Source organism: Diabrotica virgifera, chromosome 7 (genome assembly GCF_917563875.1).
Source record: "Diabrotica virgifera virgifera chromosome 7, PGI_DIABVI_V3a".
Lineage (NCBI taxonomy): Eukaryota > Metazoa > Arthropoda > Insecta > Coleoptera > Chrysomelidae > Diabrotica > Diabrotica virgifera.
Genome location: NC_065449.1, coordinates 115,746,408 through 115,768,045, shown reverse-complemented (window position 1 = coordinate 115,768,045; position 21,638 = coordinate 115,746,408). Strand labels below are relative to the sequence as shown.

The 21,638-nt window shown below is 32.7% G+C and overlaps 1 protein-coding gene across 9 annotated transcripts in view; it reads right to left on the bottom strand.

The window, feature by feature from the left end:
* LOC114328625 (uncharacterized) overlaps positions 1-21,638 on the bottom strand; it is an 895,031-nt gene that overhangs the window by 515,689 nt on the left and 357,704 nt on the right. For all 9 annotated transcript variants that reach the window (XM_050655804.1, XM_028277517.2, XM_028277519.2 and 6 more), the window contains one exon: positions 9,451-9,602. In XM_050655804.1, coding sequence (XP_050511761.1) covers positions 9,451-9,602 — 152 coding nt within the window. The remainder of the gene's footprint in view (positions 1-9,450; positions 9,603-21,638) is intronic.

Sequence of the window (21,638 nt, the reverse complement as noted above, 5' to 3'; positions counted from 1 at the left end):
TTTATCTATACTACTCCATGGAAATAAGGCAAAAATGTACCATGTTCGGGACACTTGACCAGCCAGGTTGCAAATGGGTTTTTTTTGAGTACTATGTATATACCTAATATATTAAAAATACAAAAATGCCCATCAGAGTTCGGAGGATAATTTTAGTTGTTAACAAAAGGGTCTAAAATGGCAGTTTCTTCGTTTAAATCGCTACAGGTAAAAATAGGGTAATTAAATATCTTATGTAGAGTATTCAACTTTTAGTAGATGAGCAAAGGTTTAAAATGGCGGTTTTTGAATTTTGGTCCGATCATTTGTTGCTTCGGAGATTGCAAAATAAGACTAAAATTTCGAAAATCAAAACTTTGCTATAAATTTAGCAAAAATGAACTTAAGACATGATAATTAATATGAATGATATTGCATGAAAAGTTGAGTCAAACAGTCCATATAATACACAAAAAAATTTTAAGATGATTCGTCAATGTTTTAAAATTTTATTCAATTTGTTTATCCCAAGGAGATTATTTTGCAATGATATTGCACAGACAATGATAACGAGAAGACAAAGAAGAAGAAGAAGAATCTCCCGCCTGCATCAAATGACTGACTTTTTATTTTACACATATATTTTGTGTTGAATAATTTTGTACTGCGAGCATATCATGAGGCTAAATTCAACTTTTGCCTCTTTAAATAAATAAATTTGATTTTGTTTTACTTACTGTCTTATTTTTTGGTAGATAACGTAATTTCCTATCAAAGTTTCAAGTTATCAAAAACTAGTTGGTATCTACATTGAATCCGTTTAGGAAAGGTTCTCTGCAAGCCAGCAACCCCCAATAAGGAGTTCTGCGTTGGTATGATGTAAATCACGTTAAAGTTAAAAATATATTACTATCTACAACAATGTAATATAATTTTATACCATTTAAAGGATTTTCACCCATATATTGTTAGCGGCCCTGGGATATGGTGACGACGGTGACCATTTTTAGGTATACCTACCATGTATAGCTTATAAGCAGCTTGAAGATGGAATTTTCATTCCAAAAACGTTCTGTGATGTAGCCGAAATGGTTCTTTTTAATACGTATATCTTTTATAAAGGAATTTTTTATTAATAGTAATTTACGTAACAAGTTCCGAAAGTGATATTTTACGAGACGAGTAGGAAGTTTCCAGGGCGAGCCGTAGGCGAGTCCTGGAATCCTGCGAGTCTCGTAAAATCACTTTTGGATCGTGTTACGTACAATATTTTTTCTGCAGCCGTTTTGTATGTTAAAAAGAATATATGGATAAACTTTACTTATGAACTTTTATTAAACACTTTAAAGTTACTCTCGTGAATTCAACATTAGAAAAATCTACTTATGAATAATAATAACACAATTATAACAATTATTTACATTGATATTGTTAGGAATATTAACAGAAATGGCAGTATTGAAATTAGTGTTAGACGTGTCAGTACTTTCACTATTTTTTGAGATACTAATTTGATTGCGGCCATTTTCACACACACGAATCTTAAATGACAAGCGTTGTTATAATCAAAAGTTGATGTTATTGTCAAAGCCGTTACGTAGCTACCCAAAATCGCCCCGAAAGTAAAGAAAGCGCCCCGAAATGGAAAAAATTAGTCTCGAAAGTAGCTACTTTCAGTACGAGTTGTGTAAAATGGTACTTTCGATTTAATAAATCATACCGAAAGTTTTATTTTTCTACGGCCGTGCTAAAACAGCCACTTTCCCGCACGCCTTTCTTTTCCGAAAGCTGCACTTTTCCGCACGTCGGCGTCGTGCCGGAAAGTAAATTTTCCCGCACGGCGTGCGGGATAGTAGAATACCTTTTAAAATGTCATTATAATATACTATAATACATGGAATAAACTAATATTTAGATATTATTTACTAATTTATTTCAAATGTATCTTATTGTGTTCATGTTTTAATGAAATTAACGCAATAATTCGATAAAAAAAATATTTTGACATAATATTTAAAAGTCAAATCAGTAGACAATTACAATGGTTTTGAATCGTCGTCATAAAAACCAATATAGTTGTCGTGGTAACCCATTATATTGAAAGTTTGGTTTTGACAACCCTGTCAAAGAATTAATTTATGTATTTTCACTTCTAAATAAAAATTGATATGACTCTATTTTTTGTGGCTTTTTTCCAAACGTACGGCCCTAGAAAAAATATTGTTCCTAACTCATGCGGAAAGTGTCTTCCCCGCACTCGACTGCTTGCCCGAACTCCGTTATCGCGTCGTTCGGGTCAACGGCAGTCTCGTGCGGGAAAGTATCACTTTCCGCACTAGTTAGGAAATAGTATATTGTGCAACAAGTGCAGAAAGGTACTAATTTCTCACGAGTTTGAAAAGTTGCGGTACGAGCGCAAGCGAGTGCCGCAATTCAAACGAGTGAGAAATTACCTTTCTGCACGTGTTTCACACTATACTTTTTCTACAAGCACAGTTTTTCCTAAAAAAAAATTACAATTTCCAAACGACGATTAATTATAATAGGTACCTATGTGATAAATTTTAAACTGTATTTAATTAATACCTACTAATCAATTTAAATTCCTCATACCTAAATAAATTGCACAGAATTCAGTTAAAAAATTAATGCACTGTCTTAATTTGTTTAAATTTAAACAATTATTACACATTATTGACATTATATTTATGCAGTCACGGATTTACACAAAACCTACTTCATTCGACGTCTCTTGCACAGGTTGCTAAATCCTTATTGGTTATTTGATAATTATAAAATGTTTAATAAGAATAAAATTGTAAAATAAAACAGTTGTAACATCCATAATTTAGTTTCTATGCTATAGTTAAATATAATTACGGTGACCATATGTACTTATTTAAGTAGGACAGTACTTATTTTTAAATATTGTCCTAATGTACTTTAAAACCTTTCTAAGGACACGCGAATGTACTTATTTTTTCTAAAAATGAATATTTTTATCTTTTACTACTTTTAAACAAATTTCTTTGTATATTTTTCTTTTTGTATACATATATGGTTTCCAATATTTCCATTCTTTTGTTGACTCTTCTCATGACTTCGTTGTTTGTTACAGGCTCGGTCCATGCTATCTTCAGGTACCTTCACCCACAGTTCAAATGCTTCCAACTTTTTAGTAGTCGACGCGTTAATTGACCATGCTTCTATCCCGTAAAGCAGAGTCGAGAAAATATAACACCTTGCCAGCCTAACTCTCAAGTCTTAATTATTTCAGTTCTCTTGCACAAACTACCTTTCTTATTTTATTGAAGTTGGTTCTTGTCTTCTCTATTCGAACTTTGATTTCTTTGGAGTAAGTAATCGTTTGTGTGATTAATTATTGTGCCAAGATAGTTGTAGTCTTCAACTTGTTCTAAAGTTTTACCTTTAATTGTCAGGCTTTCATCATTATTTTGGGTTTTTGATATCCTCATAAATTTAGTTTTCTTGATGTTTACTGATAATCTATATTGTTCTCCACACTCAACTATCTTGTTCATTAGATTTTGGAGGTCTTGGAGGTTGTCCGCTATTATGATAGTGTCGTCCGCATATCTAATGTTGTTAATTGGCGTTCCATTTAGGTACCTTTATTCCTACTGTTTCTCCCTCAAGAACTTTTTCATAATTTCTTCAGAGTATGCATTTAATAGTAGTAGTGACAATACACACCCCTGTCGCACTCCTCTTTTAATTTCGAACTCTTCTGATGTGTGTTCGTTAATGCGTATGTGTGCCTGCTGTTTATAATATAGATTTGTTGTAATTCAAAGGTCATTGTATTGTAATTGTTTTGCTTTGAGGATGTCCATTAGCTCTTTGTGGCAGACTTTATCGAAAGGCTTGTTGTAATCTATGAAACAGACGTACATATTATCCTGGTTCACATCCAAGCATCTCTGGATTAGTAGTGTAAACCCAAAGTAGGTTTCTTCAATATCCATATCAAGTGTTTGGTAAATGCGTTTATGAATGATCTTTAAAAACATTTTAAGTGTGTGAGACATCAGGCGTATGGTGCGGTGGTCGTACACTACACAAGTGAAACATTTTTACACAAAATGTGTAACCTTCTTAGAAAACTGGAGTACAAATTTTCATTTTCATACACATGTCTCATGTGGAGAACAACATGATACAAAATCTTGTAAAAAAACCTAGAAACACTCCGGCTAAGGCATATGCAAACAAGATCACCCTGCTAACTATAAGGGCTGTGTTGTCTACATGGAACTAGTAGAAAACAGAAATATGCCAAAAAGAGGAAACCAACAGCCCCAAAGAAAAAACATTTAACAACCCTCATGTAAGTAATGAAACAAATCAGCTAAACACTACTCTACAAAATCATTACAGAACATATGCAAATGTGACAGCACATCAAATCAACCACGACCAAGAACCTAAAACTAACATAGAACTACAACTAATAACATTCCTTAACGAGTTCAAAAACATGTTCTCACAACTCATGAGTCAAAATGGTATGATATTAAACTTACTCACACAAGTCATTAACCGAAGGAATTGTTAATGTTAAACATACTTAGAATTGCCACATGAGCAAAGTTACTTCGCCAAAGTTGACCGAAGTCCGAAGTACCCTCTCTACACACTCGTTCTACTTCGCGAGGAAGTGCGATACCGACAAAGAGCGGTGCGATACCGACAAAGATCCCTTTGACCAGACCGACAGCGACAGAGAATGGAAGTAGAACGAAGTGAGGCAAAGTTACACAAGGTGGCCGTCTACACTCTCGTACTTGTTGAACCTCGATCGACTTAGGCGAGAGTGTGGAGCTCGTATAAGAAGTGAAATAACCTGGAACGATGTTTGTTATTCTCTCGAAGCTTTTAATAAATTGTAAATCAAGGCAACCATGTTAAACGAAGATCAACTCTTTGACGAACTGGGAATTTTGAAAGACATGGCTACAAGTGAAAAAATTGCTGAGTGGAACAGAGAAGAAAAAATAGTCAGGATCGATGGCTTAAAGTTTTTAAGTGTGTAGATCAATTCAAACTGAAAAACTTACAAATATTATGCGAATTTATTTTTTGTCTTCCGGGTACTAGTGCGGCTATCGAGCGTTTATTTTCTGTAATAAATAATTATTATTGGACGTCGGAACAGTCACAAATGTCCATATCACTCTCAAGGCAGCGATGCTGGTGTACGCAAATTTTGATGAGACTTGTATGAAATGTTTCATTTACTTCAGTCGAAGCCGGACCTTCTTAAATTAATTTTAAGTTCAGAAAAATATGAATGATGCAAAACACCGGAAGAAGATGAGGCTATTCCAGGTCCCTCATCTAAAAACTCTTAATTATTACAGGCTTGTAACTTTTTCAAAGTTAATGTAATGTGTTATGTTTAGTTTAATTGATATAATTTTTTATGTTTAGCTACATAGTTTATTTATTTTTAATGCCAAAAAGCTATATTTGTCCAATAACAAGATACATTTTGCGTTTTTAATACATTTTTGTTTTTTGTACTTTTTTTTCTTTAAAAAGATATGGTCACCGTAAATATAATAATTGTCTTATAGGTTATATATTTGTCTAAAGTTTAACCACGGATGTAAACAGAATATAACGTTACTCAGAATGAGGTAGTCAACTGTGCAGAAAAGAACTTTGCGGCACAGAAACGTCACTTTGCGGCACAGAAACGTCACTTTTCTGCACACTAATGTCAAATATCTTATACTGTGAGAAAATATCAAGTTTGCTAACATAAAACCGTGCAGAAAAGTGCACTTTGAATAGTGGTTGTAGAAAAATAACTATTTCGGAACGGCTAGGCTGCAGAAAAACATTTTTGTGAGTATACAGCTGGACTACATGAAATTCATTTCCTTGTGAATTTTTATCAATAACCTTTTGCTGATTACTTTTCTGGGTTTGAAAAGTCTGTAGAATCTATCACTTAAATTATAAACACAATATATATTTTTAAGTTATTAGATTATTAGATATGCCTCATATTGAGTCATCGTTTACATTCTAACCCCAAAAACTATTGCAAAAACATTAATTTCTTTAATTACTGGAACGAATCCGACCCTGAATTCATCCATTACCAACCCACGTCCATAACTAACCTATTTGTGCTTTTGCCTCGCCTTCCTGCATAAATACCGTCAAACATTTCGACTCCCCGCACCTATCATTTCATGCAGAAATCCTATGGAACCAACATGACAATACACTTAAACGGTTCTCTCTATTTCAGTGCAATTCCCATAAATATACGGAGATTACACTATTACAGTTTGGGTAAATGAATCTGTGAAGCAGAGATGGATTTACGAAATCATCAAATTAATCGATTAACGAATAACATTGTATTAGATTTATGACCAATTTATGATTGCTGTTTCATTGAATAACAAAATTAGGAATGATTATGATTAGGAGATTAATCAAATTCATAAATCGTTTAAACCATTATCAGAGGTGTAACCAGGATGATCCTAAGGGGGGGGATTACGTCTACTTGAAGGTCTCTGGGGGCTATGGAATAATAATGGTGTTAAGCGTACAGAGCTCAAAGTACATCCAAAAGAGGGGTTATAACCCCCAAAACCACCCCCTGGAAAAAAATTTGAATATTATCAACTGATCTTTTTATAATATTTGAAATATCCCCAGACAGTCTATCTTCATGGAAATGTATGGAAGCATAAGTAGGTTTAGTTGTCAAATCCCTAGGGAACGCAGCATGTCGTAAGACCTTGAGCTGTCTTTTAAGAATGAGCTTGGTTATGATGTGTGGATCCTATCCGTTATTGTGAGCTATTTGACGTAGTATATTTAATTCTTTCTTGTAGTTGGATTGTGATAAGGGGATGGTTTCAAGACGGTGTATGTAACTGTGAAAAGCAGCAAGTTTGTGTGACATAGGGTGGTTGGAAGATGATGGAATCATATGGTCGGTCTGTGTTGGTTTCCTATAGATACTGAATTCGAAGTGGTCATTTAATCTGGTAATAGTAAGGTCGAGAAAATTTATTGATTTGGAAGACTCTAATTCCATAGTGAATTTAATATTGGGGTGGATTTGGTTGATTCTAGAAAGTAATAGTTCAGCTGTATTTGAGTTACCTGAGATGATGAGAAAACAATCAGCAACATAACGATACCAATGGAGAATTTCAGGATTTTTCATGATATCTACGGATTCTAAATGATCCATAAAAATGTCAGCTAGGAGAGGAGATAGGCAACTACCTATGGCTAAGCCATCAGGTTGTCTGTAATATTTATTGTCAAATACGAAGAAGTCTTGAGCTAGACAAAATTGCAGTAATTGAATAATCGAATTTAGTAGAAATGGTAATAGAACTTGCTCTTAGAAGAGAGTGTAACAAGAAACTATTATTCTGGTACAAGAACCAAACAAGAAACTATTAATCTGGTACACTCTCTTCTAAGAGCAAGTTCTATTACCATTTCTGCTACCAATTCAATTATTCAATTACTGCAATTTTGTCTAGCTCAAGACTTCTTCGTATTTGACAATAAATATTACAGACAAGCTGATGGCTTAGTCATGGGTAGTTGCCTATCTCCTCTCCTAGCTGACATTTTTATGGCTGACCTTTTTATGGATTAACAATGACCATTAACCATTATCATCTATCCAATGATACACATACAAACTAACATCTGCTATCATCACCCACATACATCTCCATCTCTAAACGTTCATCCATAATTTTCTATGACTATCTTCACCCCATCTATTCACATTATAACCAAATTTAACAGTCTCACTACTCTTTCTAGGTCCCGTTCATGTCACATTTCCATTATGGTCTCATAAACTTCTAACACTCAACCCTCTCTCCTATGGTTGACTATATCATGTGACGGTCTGTTTTGTCGAACCCTTAGAGTTCTGATTGGGTGGCCTGCAGGGAACTTGGGAAATGGTCGCATGAATATGAGCTTATCTTGTACATCCCTCCCTGATTTTTAAACATTTCTACATCTGTGGCTCCCCCATTGTGATCTTTTGTGGTGCTTCCACATACTACGGCAACTTCCGACCATTCGAATAATATCGATAACTTGATATCAACATAAAATTGCTTTTCTAAGCCCTAGATATCCACATAAGAGGGCTTGATAACGTTTATTAAGTTTTCGTTCCAACGCGTAATGTGGTTTGCCTATCTCTTTCATTACAAATATTCTACATCAAGTTAATTTTCATTCTAACAGAGTATTTACTATAGTGGGAGCGACTGTGTTTATTGTTAATAATTTAACAAACTTTACAATCACAAAACCAACAGGGAAATTTTAACTTCCTGTGGAACTGTCATTTCTGTCATGTCACCATTCAGGATTTCCGCTATCAAAGTCACTTGCTTCTACACAGCCATGATGTGAACAAGTCATATTTAGCTCAATGGTACCTAGGGCGTGAAACATTGGATATTTTGTACATCCATATGTAAAGTCACATCAATTTTATATGTTCCTATGACGGATTAATTTTAAAGGGTTTTTACCCTAATATTTTTACTTTGGTGGTTAGCATGCATGATTCAAGTGAGTATAACCTATAACTTTTTAAAATCATAGTCAAAATTTTAAATACTTTGCATCATTTTATCAGGTTATACACTTTTTAGGAAACACTGATGATGATCGGTCAATCGATTGAAAACTAGTTCTGTTTATTTTATGATGTAGCCCTGTATAGGGATTTTAACAAATATACCTTTTATAAAGGATTTCATGGTTTTTTGTAATACATGGTATACAGCCAACTACAGGAAATTTTTTCCTCGTGGATTTTATTAAATACTGTATTTCTTTTTTTCAGATTTTTTATAAGGTGTGCCACTTTCAAACATCCAAAAAACTGATTTTTAGAGGTTTTTGGGCGTTTTCTCCATTTTAACGACTCCAAAATAGATCAAAAAAAGTTTTTTTATAGATTATAATATAATTTGAAGTAACGGAGTCCTTTAGGATAGACGTTCAAACCCCCAAAAACATCATATGTTTTTTGGGGGTCTTTTTTGGGTTTGAACGTGTTTCTCCCATTTTTTAATGTCCTTAAGGACTCAAGTACTTCAAATTACTTATATAGAACCTATAAAAACCTTGATTTTATGGAAAAAATAAAAATAAAAAAATTATGACGTGTTTGGTGGGGGAGGGGAGGAAAGAGGGTGCGTGGTTAAAATTGCGCTGATTCTTATTTTTTAATCACATCGAATGCAAAAAAATTAATTAAAAACTGAATTCTGGGTGTGAGGACATTTTCCCTATCTTAACGGGGGTACCCTTTGGACCTAATTAGTTTAGTTGACAAATAAGTTCCGACATTTTTACTATCTCACAAAAAAATATAGTTTAAAAGAAACACATATGTAAAGAAAATATCAGACATATTTTACTTACTCGTTTAATCCTAATTTCAGTACATTTCCTGCATTGCGTAAAAGTCCATGTGCTTCAATGTTTGTTAATTTTTTAGTGCCTTGACCATTGATTGACGAAATCAAATCTCCCTCTCGGATTCCTTTAAGCGCAGCTTTACTCCCCGGATTAACCTGCAACAATAAACGCAAGTCTGTATTACGAGTTGCCTATATTGTAGTAATACTAATTCTGCCGCCTAATAAGATCCACCTAGTATTTTACACTCATATTTCTCAATGTCGATGTCGGATCGCTAAATAGAAAATAAAATTGCTGCAGGCTTGTAATAATAATTCTAGTCATACAGCAAGTAAGCAAGTACCTAGTAGACCTAGGATTAAATAAGCAATCTGCATTTTTTTATCGATTTCATTATTTTGTTATTAAGAGGTAATACTGATCCACTAAATAATAATATACAAAGCAAATAGAACCAATCCTTAACCGATGGAACACAAAATCAATCTAAAGTTTTATCTATCTAGCTTTAGAATCATAATGTCTTCAAAGCCATTGCAAACCAAGAATAGGTAATGTTCTTTCAAGAATTTTTATCGAAATCCAATTTTAAATACAGGGTATTTACAAATGAACCGCCATTTCTTTAAACAACAAAACTTACAATAAACTACAGTAAGTAAATAATTTTAAATAAAATCCCCTTGTTCTTATAATTATAATAACATTGTCTTTCGAATAGTGTTAGGCTTCCCTATATCAAAATTTAATACTTTCGGAGATAATTGTGGTTTAGGTAATTACTGTTTTATTTTAGCGGACCGTTTATGAAGATCTCATCTTCTTTTTAATGTAGTGCCTATCCGCTTCTAATGTTGGCGATCATCATGGCAATCTGCACTTTGCATACTACTACACTGAAAAGATTTGTGGCTGTCGTGTTGAACAAAGTACGCAGATTTTTCAATCAAGCAATCCTTCGCCTTACTGGTCCCCGTTTTCTTTCTACGTTTTCTTATAAAATTAGTTGCAGCAGTCCATATCTCTCACTGTTCCTAATGATGTGTGACCGAGGTATTCGAATTTGGCTGTTTTGATTGTGATTAGAACCTTTTTTTCTTTTTGTATTCTTAATAAAACGTCCTGATTAGTAATGTGGTTTGTATAAGATATCTTCAGGATTCGACGATAAAGCCAGATTTCGAATGCCTCAATTTTCTTGCAGGTGGCGTCTGTGAAAGTCCACGATTTAACTCCGTATCACAGTATAGACAAGGTATAACACCGTAGTAACCTGATTTTTATGGGTATATTGATAAATCATGGCATTTAAAAAGCTTAGCCATTTTTGAAATGCAGATCCTGTTTTCTCTATCCTACATTTGATTTCTAGGGAATGGGCCCAATCTTCATTGATGTTGACCAAGGTAGGTATATGTTTTTACTCTTTCTATTTGTTGACCGCTCACACAGATTTGTCCAAATTGCTACTTCCTCTTATATATCATCATATATTTTGTTTCCCTAATGTTTAGTGAAAGTCTCTATCTCCGACTAACTTCTGTGATCCTATTCACTAACTCCTGGAGGGCTTCAGAACTGTCAGCAGATACCACCGTATCGTCTGCGTATCTTATGTTGTTGAAACACTCTCCGTTAATTCGAATTCTGGCTTCAACATCATCCACTGCTTCTTGAAAGATTTCCTCAGAGTAGATGCTGAACAGAAGTGTTGATAATATACATCCCTGTCGGACCCCACGTTTGATTTTGATATCGTCAGATTCTCCATGATTCTGTCCCGATAGAAGATGCTTGATTCTAGTAAAGATTGCTAGTAATTCTTAGATCACAGGTGTTTATTCCAATATTTGTTAAAATCTCCATCAGCTTGTCGTGCTGTACTGTATCGAACTGTATCGAAGATGTCATAATTGTAATTATTTCTGGTTAGTGACAATTTTACAAAGTGATGAAAATGGTTCGTTTAGAATTAAACGATGAATATTGCGTATTCCTTTAAATACATTGAGCTATCTTTCACCTAAAAAATCAAAAGCTGCTTAACACGTTGACGGACAGTGCCTCAAATGTATATGCAAGTGTTGTGACACTGTATATGTATTTTGCAAAATAGAATAGGGAAATTGCTGAATCTCTTTTAGCACTTATAGTTATGGGTTATTTAACATTTTTTGTAAACATGTGGACGACGACCATGGACATCGTGTCACATTTAGTATGCATCTGTAGATGTAATGTGACATTTTTTGACACCTATTTTTTCTCAAAACTCGTTATTTTAGAAATGTCGTCTATAGACGTTATGTCACATTACATCAATGAAAATTAGACGTCTATAAAGACGTTCTGTGCGTCAACGTGTTAAGTTACCCTCATAAAAGTGAAGAGCTACAACATGGTTGTTTTTGATATCACAAAACTCCCGTCGCCACGGAGTCTTTTAAAATGTTGATTTACTTCGCTCAAGTAATGCGAATTGTGCCTATTAAAGATTCCGTTTTTTGTAAATTTTTATTTGCCGTTAGAAATTCTGCACATACTATTATTTTTTTTGTAGTGTGTTTTCCTTAGTTCTGAATTATATAATAGTAGATAAACAACATAGTAACCAAGTAAACATTGTATGATCATTATTAGCAAAAATAGGCTTCTCTTGGTTAACTTTTTATTGAAAACAACCAAAATGTGTTAAGTTTTTAACTAATATATTCAGAGCGCCACGCAGGTGGTTCCATCTGGATATTATTAGTTCAGAGGAATAAGGATTTTCTCGGGACACTAAAAGATCCAGGTAGCTGACTAATTTTTTAGTTATTGTAGACATATAGGAAGAACACCTATCTATTTTTTAGATTTTTTGCATCCCATTCAAAAGCTAAACAGTTGATATACAATTAAAATATTTACATTTTTAGAACATTGAAAGACCTTCAAAATGTCGATTTTTGAAAGTTAAAAAGTTAATTTTGATGCTACGCAAACTGCAAAATAAGTGAAAATCGTTATTTGTTAATAACTTTTACTTAAACTACCTTAGAACTTTAGTGTTTCACCCAGAGTTGGGTATTGGGGTACTTAATAAATTGTCAAAATTTGAGACCGATCCATTAATTAGTTTAAGAGTTATTCTATTTGTTTTTACCAGAGACCTTTATTTTGCAATAACATAAGACAGAAAATAATAAATATAGGGCAATTCTGAGTATGTCAAATGAAAGTAGAAGAGCGATAGTATCAAAATGTATTAAAAAAAGATAAAAATTTATTAATATAGTCAAAAATTCCTAATGACAAATTTTTGAAATTTTGTAGTTGATAAACATTTAGAATAGCTTTAAAAATGTCCGTAGAAACAATCTTTTTCTATATTCGAAAATCTAGTATTTTAACACGAATTTTCACTAGTAATACCACTAGAGGTCAAATTATTTCCGGAAATTTTTTTGAGATCATGAATATTTTGAAAATTTCCCGAGTCGCAGACGAGGGAAATTTTCTAAAAATATTCATAATCAAAAAAAAATTTCCGGATATTAATTTGACTTCGCGTAGTATTCGGTAAGAAAATTCCAGACCAAATTTGCATTTGAAAATCCAAAGCTGCATGAACAGATTAATAGCGCGCCATAGCTTTGTCAGCAATTATTTAGGCTTTCAAATTCGTAATTTCTACTCATTGTAGTTGCATGGGAATACCATTTCAAGATAGAAAATAGTATATTCTTCAATTTTACATAAGTTTTGAGTAACTACAAGTGATAGAAAATGAATCAAAACTAAATTATGTAAACAAATAAAAACCAGTCTGTCAAAAATGTTCTGTTATTGTAAACGTCAAAAAATTTCCACTATAATTCGCTGTTGGGTACCCCACGAGCAAAAAATTTCCGATAAAATACCTCCGTTGCCATGGTGATCTGTCAAAATAACGTATTTTGATTGGTTCAAAATTACAGGTGTGGAATTTTCAAATAAAAAAATTTAGCTTGGGTTCATTTGGGACAAAGTTAGCCATATGTTTGTTTAATTCATAGTTAATTTGTTTATAATAATTAAGGAATCTCATTAATGCCCTTTTAAAGAATGAGATTTGTATTTTCTCTTAAAAAAATTTCCCAAACATTGTACCTTCACAGCACTTTCTACGATTTTTGAAATATGTAGTTCAAACGATTACTAGGGGGAACCTACAAATCCACCAATACTCTGGGCTAATTAGCAAAATTCATGGAAAAGTTATTTACCAGCAATTTTATTGCTGGAATCGAATTATAAGATCCTATATATTAATAATACTGTTATGCAAAGTCCGCAGATAGTGTGCTACTTTTTTTATAAACAAAATGGCGCCGACAAATCGTATTTTTTTCAATTATTGCTCTATAACTCCGAAGATTTTAACTTTACACCAAAAACACTCAAATAAAAATTCACCCCAATTTAATTCTACATAGAAGCATGTTTTTTTCGATTTGCTCCGACGAAAATTTTCCTCGGAAAATGTGGGTTTTTCCAACAAAATCTCGAATTTTCAAATAAATTTTTTGGGCCAATAATTATTTATAAATAATTATATAGCTTGGTGAAATAAAAGCTTTCTTGGTATAGATTATAAATTCAGAAGTCGGTGAAAATGAAACGAATATTTTAGCAACAATTCAATTGTTAATTAAAAATTTACAGTCGCAATAACAACCAAAATAATCGTAAGACATTGATCAAACTTAGAAAGATTATAAAGGTGTGATGCCTATTTAATATTTTGTCGACAAAATGTAAATTTTTCATTCTTTTGCATAATCTTTAAATGTTTAAAAAAAATTGTTATAAAAAAATTTACGTTTCTCAGAAATTGTTTATTATATTCTAATTTTATAAAATACTTAAAATGCGTATTTCATAGGTCTTGAAAATGAATGCTTTAAAAAAATTTTCCAACCATTTGCAAAAAAGTTATGAAACAGCAAATAAATATACGAAATCTCCGTTGTTTATAATTTGTTTTAATTGTTTCAAAGCTTAAAAGTGACTCTATGGTACAATCTAATTACTCCCAAAGAATGTCAAAAATTAGTGCAATGGTTATATTTTAATCAAAGATTAAAAATACTTTTTTTTGTAATTTTTAGCGCAAAAGTAGGCCTGATACAGAGTCGGAGCTAAAATGTTCACTCGAAGCGACTGACACACAGCATATATTATTTATAAAAGTGTACGTCTCGCGCGGCCGGTCGTCGCTCCGAGTGAAAATTTCAGCTACAGTGCTGTATTATTCTACTTTCGCGCGTGTAAATTACAAAAAAATGTATTTATAATCTTTAATTAAAATATAACCATTAAATTGATAATCGATATTTTTTTGTAAATAATTAGCTTGTACATTATACTCACTTCTACGCTTTGAAAGAATTAAAAAAATGTATAAACACCTTAGTAATCGTATGTTTACTTTGCTGTTTCATAACTTTTTTGTAAATGGTTGCAAAAAAGTTTTAAAGCATTCATTTTCAAGATATTTGAAATGCGCATTTTAGCTATTTTTTAAAATTACAATATAGTAAAAACTTTCTGAGAAACGTTAATTTGTTTATAACTATTTTTTTTAAACATTTAAAGATTATGCAAAAAAATAATAAATTTATATTTTGTCGACAAAATGTTAAAAAGGCATCTCATGTTTATAAGATTTCAAAGTTTGATCTTCTTCTTCTTCATGTGCCGTGCTCGATTATCGAACGTTGGCTATCAAATTGGCTATAGCAACTTTGTTAACGGCAGCTCGGAAAAGGGATGCAGAGGATCTGTTATACCATTCTCTCAGGTTTTTAAGCCATGACGTTCTTCTTCGACCTGGCCCTCTTCTTCCGTCTACCTTGCCTTGTATTATTAAATGGAGTATATTATATCTCTCTCGGTGTCGCATAACATGGCCAAAATATTTAAGTTTTCGATTTTTAACTGTTCTGACGACTTCTGTGACTTTTCTCATCCGGTGCAAAACAACTTCGTTACGAACTCTATCCACCCAACTTATTCGTAGGATTCTTCGGTATACCCAAATTTCAAAGGCTTCCAATTTCTTGAGAAGAGTATCTGTTAAAGTCCAACCTTCGACACCGTACAAAAGAGTAGAGAACACATAACATCTCACTAATCTAATTTTAAGATTCAAAGTAATGTTGTTTCCACATAAAAGTTTCTTTATCTTAAAGAATGCAGCTCTGGCCTTCTCTATACGTATTCTAATTTCTTTGCTCATGTCCCAGTGTTCTCATTTAGATTACAACCAAGGTAGGTGATACTGTTAGTTCTCTCTGATTGTTCACCATAAGCTGTTACTACTTCCGGTTGTATTGGCGTCTTACTGACAACCATCACCTTGGTCTTTGCGGTGTTTAGCTTGAGTCCATATTCATCACACGTTGTGGTAATCCTATTAATCAGATGTTGAAGTTCTTCATAATTGCTCGCAATTAACACCGTGTCATCCGCATATCTCAAATTATTAATATTGACGCCATTCATTTTGATACCACATTGAGCATTATCCACTGCTTTATTGAAAACAAACTCAGAATATTAGTGGGGACAAAATGCAGCCCTGCCTTACTCCTCTTCGTATCTGAAGTTCTTCAGACGTGTCCCAGCCAATCCTGATGTTTGCACGTTGATGCCAGTAAAGATTTTTGATAATGCGTAGGTCTTTATCATCAATACCCACTTTCTGAAGAATAGCAATCATTTCTGTATGTTTTACCCGATCAAAGGCCTTCTCAAAGTCAATGAAACACATATAAACCGGATGTCCGACATCTCTGCATCTCTGTACCATAACCTGAATACTAAACATTGCTTCTCTGGTCCCAAGGTTATTGCGTTTGGTTATAAAGTTTTGGTTATAAGGTTTGGTTATAAAGTTTGATCAGTGTATTTTAATTATTTTGGTTATTATTGCGACCGTAAATTATTAATGACCAATTGAATTGTTGCTAAAATATTCGTTTAATTTGCATCAGCTTCTGGAACTATAATCTAAACCAAGAAGGCTTTTAAGTCACCAAATTATTTAAATATTGGTAGATAATTACTTATCTAAAACTTTATTTGAAAATTAAAGATTTTGTTGGGAAAACCCGCATTTTGCGAGGAAAATTTTCATCGGAGCAGATCGGAAAAAACATGTCTCTATGCAGAATTTAATCACGGTGAATTTTTATTTGGGAGTTTTTGTTGTAAAATTAAAATCTTCGGAGTTATAGAGCAATAATTGAAAAAACACGATTTTCGGGCGCCATTTTGTTTATAAAAAAAGTAGCACACTATCTGAGGACTTTGCATACCTATATTATTGATATATAGGATCTTATAATTCGATTCCAGCAATAAAATTGCTGGTAAATAACTTTTCCCAGAAATGGCCTATTCTCCGATAATCAGCCCAGACTACAAGTTAAAATACCGAACAAGCAATTTCAAACTACATAATACAATTTTCTGTATCTCCGGATCAAGTCAATGGATTTTGATCTTTGTATGTAATTTCTACGTAAATTACAAGTAGGCAATTTTTTTATAAATTTATTAATTAATAAACTGTCTAATTTGTTAAAAAATTCTTGAAAAAATATTTTTTTACAAAAATCCATTTTTTTAATCATAGTATCATTAGGGATCATCGAAAAAGTTAAAGTACTTTTTAATAAATAAATTATTTTTATTAGATAATTATTTATTGAAGATAATTTATTTATTAAAGTATACCTTAACTTTTTCTCTGATTAATAATGATAGTATAATTAAAATCATGGATTTTTGGGAAAAAATTATTTTTGCAAAAATTTTTAAACAAATTAGACTGCTTATTAATTAATAAATGTCTAGACAAATTTCATATTTGTAATGTACAGAAAAATTACATATAAATTAAAAAAAGAACGATCAAAATATATTCAGTAGATCCCGAGATATTATACAAAATGATATTGATTTTCTCATAAACACCTTTCAATGCGCCTCAGTTTTTCGATTTCTTTCTAACGCATTAAATTGTATGGGGCAGAAAAAAGGCACGTCTGTGATTAGAGACATTTATAACATTTATTCTAGTTGTCGATAGATGGCGCTATAATCGAAAACAAATTATTTACGAATTATATAATGTATTTACGAATATAATCTGTACAATTTATAAGACTATACAAATCAAAGAAAATACCATTTTATTAATGCAATAAACACAATTGATTTGTTTTTATGCCAAATTGCAAATAAAATGTGACAACTGTCAGATTTAACTTAAATGTCATGTTAGAATAAATGTTATAAATGTGTGTTATCACGGACTTACTTTTTTTTCTATCATTTGTATATACATATTAGGGAGCGGTCAAATATTACGTAACGGGATTTTTGAAGATTTTTAACCCCCCCCCCCCTACGTAACGCACTTTATGGGAGTTTAAACGTTCTCCGTCTTCCGATACCCGTTCGCCATTCCTCTCTGTCCGCACATTGATCTACTTGCAGACCTCTTTCATCCATGGCTTTGTTTATTCCTGCCTGCAAACTTTTCCTCGGTCTACCTCTTCTTCTTCTACCTTGCCTACCTTGTGACGCACTAAAAAATCCTCATGAAAAGGACTTAGTCGTTTTAAATTGCCTTTTTTAGTTTTTGAACTCGTGCATTTGTTGGCTACCAGCCCCCCTTCACTTACCACGACTAGTCACCAAATGAACTACATTTTTAAAAATTTGTGTAAAATACCAGCTTTTCTAATACAGTAAAACCTGTCAATAACGGTCACTAAAATTTACAGAACTATTGGCCGATATAAAAAGATGGCCGCTAATACCAGGATTTGTAGTCCACAAATTTTGGTTTGGGGAACTTTGAAATTGGCCGGCTAGTTCAGGTGGTCGATTTTGACAGGTGGCCGTTAACACAGGTTTTACTGTATGTAAAAGGATTTTTTTACGGATAATATTTTTAAAGTTATTCTAAATGTTAATAAACTACAAAATTTCAAAAATTTGGCATTAGGATTTTTGACTATACATATTAGATAATTTTTTATTTTTTTTTTAGTACACTTTAATAGCATCAGTTTTCTACTTTCATTTGGTATACGCAGAATTGCCCTATCTTCATTATTTTGTGTCTTGTGTTATTGCAAAATAAAGGTATCTGGGATAAACAAATAGAATAACTTTTAAACTAATTCATGGATTGGTCTCAAATTTTGAGGGTTTGTTAAGTACCCCAATAGCCAACTTTGGGTGAAACACTAAAGTTCTAAGGTAGTGTTAGTAAAAGTTATTAACAAATAACCATTTTCACTTATGATGCAGTTTGCGTAGCAACAAATTAACTTTTAAACTTTCAAAAATCGGCATTTTGAAGGGTTTTCAATGTTCTAAAACATTAAATTTTGTAATTTTATATCAACTATTTAGCTTTTGAGTGACGTGCAAAAAATCGAGATTTTTGTACTAGATTGTTAATAATAATTAAAAAACGGACGCGAACTCTAGGCACGAAACAGGTAGGTTTTCTTCCTATAGATGATTATAGATCTACAATAACTAAAAAAGAAGTCGGCTACCTGGATCTTTAAGTGTCCCGAACATATCGTTTATTTCTAGCTTATTTCCCTGGAGTATATCTTTTGCCCAATAAAGCACATGTTCTAGTAATAAATCTGTCACATTCCCCATGTATTAAAAGTAAATTTACGCAATCTTCATTGTTTAATTCTCAACGCGCCTTTTCTATCATTTTGTAAAAGTGCCAATAAATAATTTCTATAGAAAAATTCTTATTATCATTAACATTAAATCAGAAATAACTCCAAAAGTATTAAATTTAGATGTAGGGCGCCCTAATACTATTTGAAAGACAATTGATTTTAATTTGCAATAAAATTATAAAATACAGGGTGTTTTATTAAAAAGTGTGGACTTACTGTGGTTTGAAATTTAAGGAAATTATGCGTTTAATTTGTGAACGCCTTTTATTTAGAAATTTTGATGTAAATTCCTAAAAGAACGTTACTTAAGCCGGGGTTTCCTCGAAAGCGGCACCGACAAACTGCGACTGTAGCACTGCGATGAATTACGTCAGATTACGGTGAAATATTCAAGGTTCTTCACTGCAGCAATGGAATGTGCAAACTCAGCAAGCAGTTGCTTCCAACGCATCCTTGGAAACCACCGCTATTATTTTGCGTGGTACAGTTTTTTATGACGTCATTCATCGCAGTGTTACGCTCGCAGTTTGTCGGTGCCGCTTTCGCGGAAACCGAGGCTTTACTCTATGCGTGTGAGGGTGTTCAAGGCATTACGACTGCATTATGGATAAGATATTGACTTTGAAAAGACTGTCTCTATCTGCAAAAGTTTTTGAAAAAAAAAACGAATAACTCAAAAGTTTTGACCTATGGCACCTTAAAAAAAATTTTGTCTAGGATTTTATGCAGATAATATACAGAGTGTTCCGTTTAAAATAACAAAGTTGTTTAAGTGGAATGGCCGGTATAACCGGAAATGTTATGTATGCTAAGATATTTTCTTTATATTCGTCACTTGTAATCCCCCATTTTCATAAGAATCCTTCTAATATATCCTAATGTATCTAATGTATCCTAAGTAGTTTCCAATATATAGATAGTGTAAGCACGTCTTGAAATACTCTGTATATATTAAGCAATACAAGGTACGTAAAACAATTAAATTATAGTAGAAGATAATTAATATCATATCAAAATAATTCAATTAACTATTATATTAAATTTAATACGGACACCACCATTTAGCAGATCTAAAAGATTTTTATTGTAACTTGTATGGACAGACAGAACCGCACAAAAATATAGAATTGATTTTTGTAAAATGTTTTATTTTCATCAAGTTACAAAAATCCCCGAATAAAAACACTATAAATAATACTTGTTAGTCTATCAAACATAAATTTACACTAGGGTGGTATCAGACATCCCTCGAGATTATAAAAGATGTATGGTTAATAAATTATGATTAATGTTCCACTAAATGCTTCATATCTAATCGCCCGGACGTTCGCTATCAGGGTTTTAAAGATTATTGCCGTCTGCAATAAGAAATCTAAATGTTTATCTGTTACCGGATGCTTTTGATTAGAATGTGTGGATCTCATATTGCTAAGGGCTCTTGTCAGTAACCTTACTTAATGTGTAATGTAATTTAACGTATAACATAATAAACGCTATGAAGCTTTTATTAATTTCTAAGCAATAGGTATTATATTTTTTTATATTTTCACTAACGAAGATTAGATAGATGTAATATCATTGAATAAAAAATACATCTTCTTCTTCTTCTTCCTTTTTGTATGTAGGTTTATAAACCTGTTTCTTCTTTAAAATTAGCCTCCTAAATTATTTAAATTATCGCGCCATCTTTTTCTTGGCCTGCCTATACTTCTCCGTCCATTTGGTGACTTATCTCGTGCTATTCGTACTATCATATCCTCTGCCATTCTACTAATATATTCGTTCCACTACTGTTCATATATTCATCCATTAATGTCTTCTACATTGCATGATCTTCTTATGTTTTCGCTTCTCTCCCTATCCAACAGACTTTTTCCTGATATTCGTCGAATGATTTTCATCTCTGTTGTTTCTAGTAGTCGTCTCGTTTTAAATAGATATGTCAGGTCTTGTCTCCGCTGTGTATGTCAATATAGGTCTAATTGCTGCTTTATAGATTCTTGCTTTTGTGTCTTGTCTTAGGTATTTGTTCTTCCAGATTGTGTCATTAAAAGATCCCGCCGCTTTACTTGCTTTTAAGCTTTGTTGTCGTACTTCCTCTTCAACATATCCGTAACTGGTTATATCTATTCCCAGATATCTAATAGTCCATTCTTTCACGGTTTTTGCTCTAAATTTTAAAGAACCGCTTGGTTTGACATGAAATTTGGCATACGTACAGCTTACATGTCAAAGAAAAAAATTGATATTGTCCCGATGTGTGCTTTTGCCCTGGGGGTGACTTTCACCCCCTCTTGGGGGTGAAAAAATATATGTCCAAAATAAGTCCGGAAATGGGTAAACTGACTAATTTTAAGTAACTTTTGTTCTTTAGAGCTTTTCCGCCAAGTCAACACTTTTCGTGTTATTTGCGAGTGAATATGTTCATTTTTCAACAAA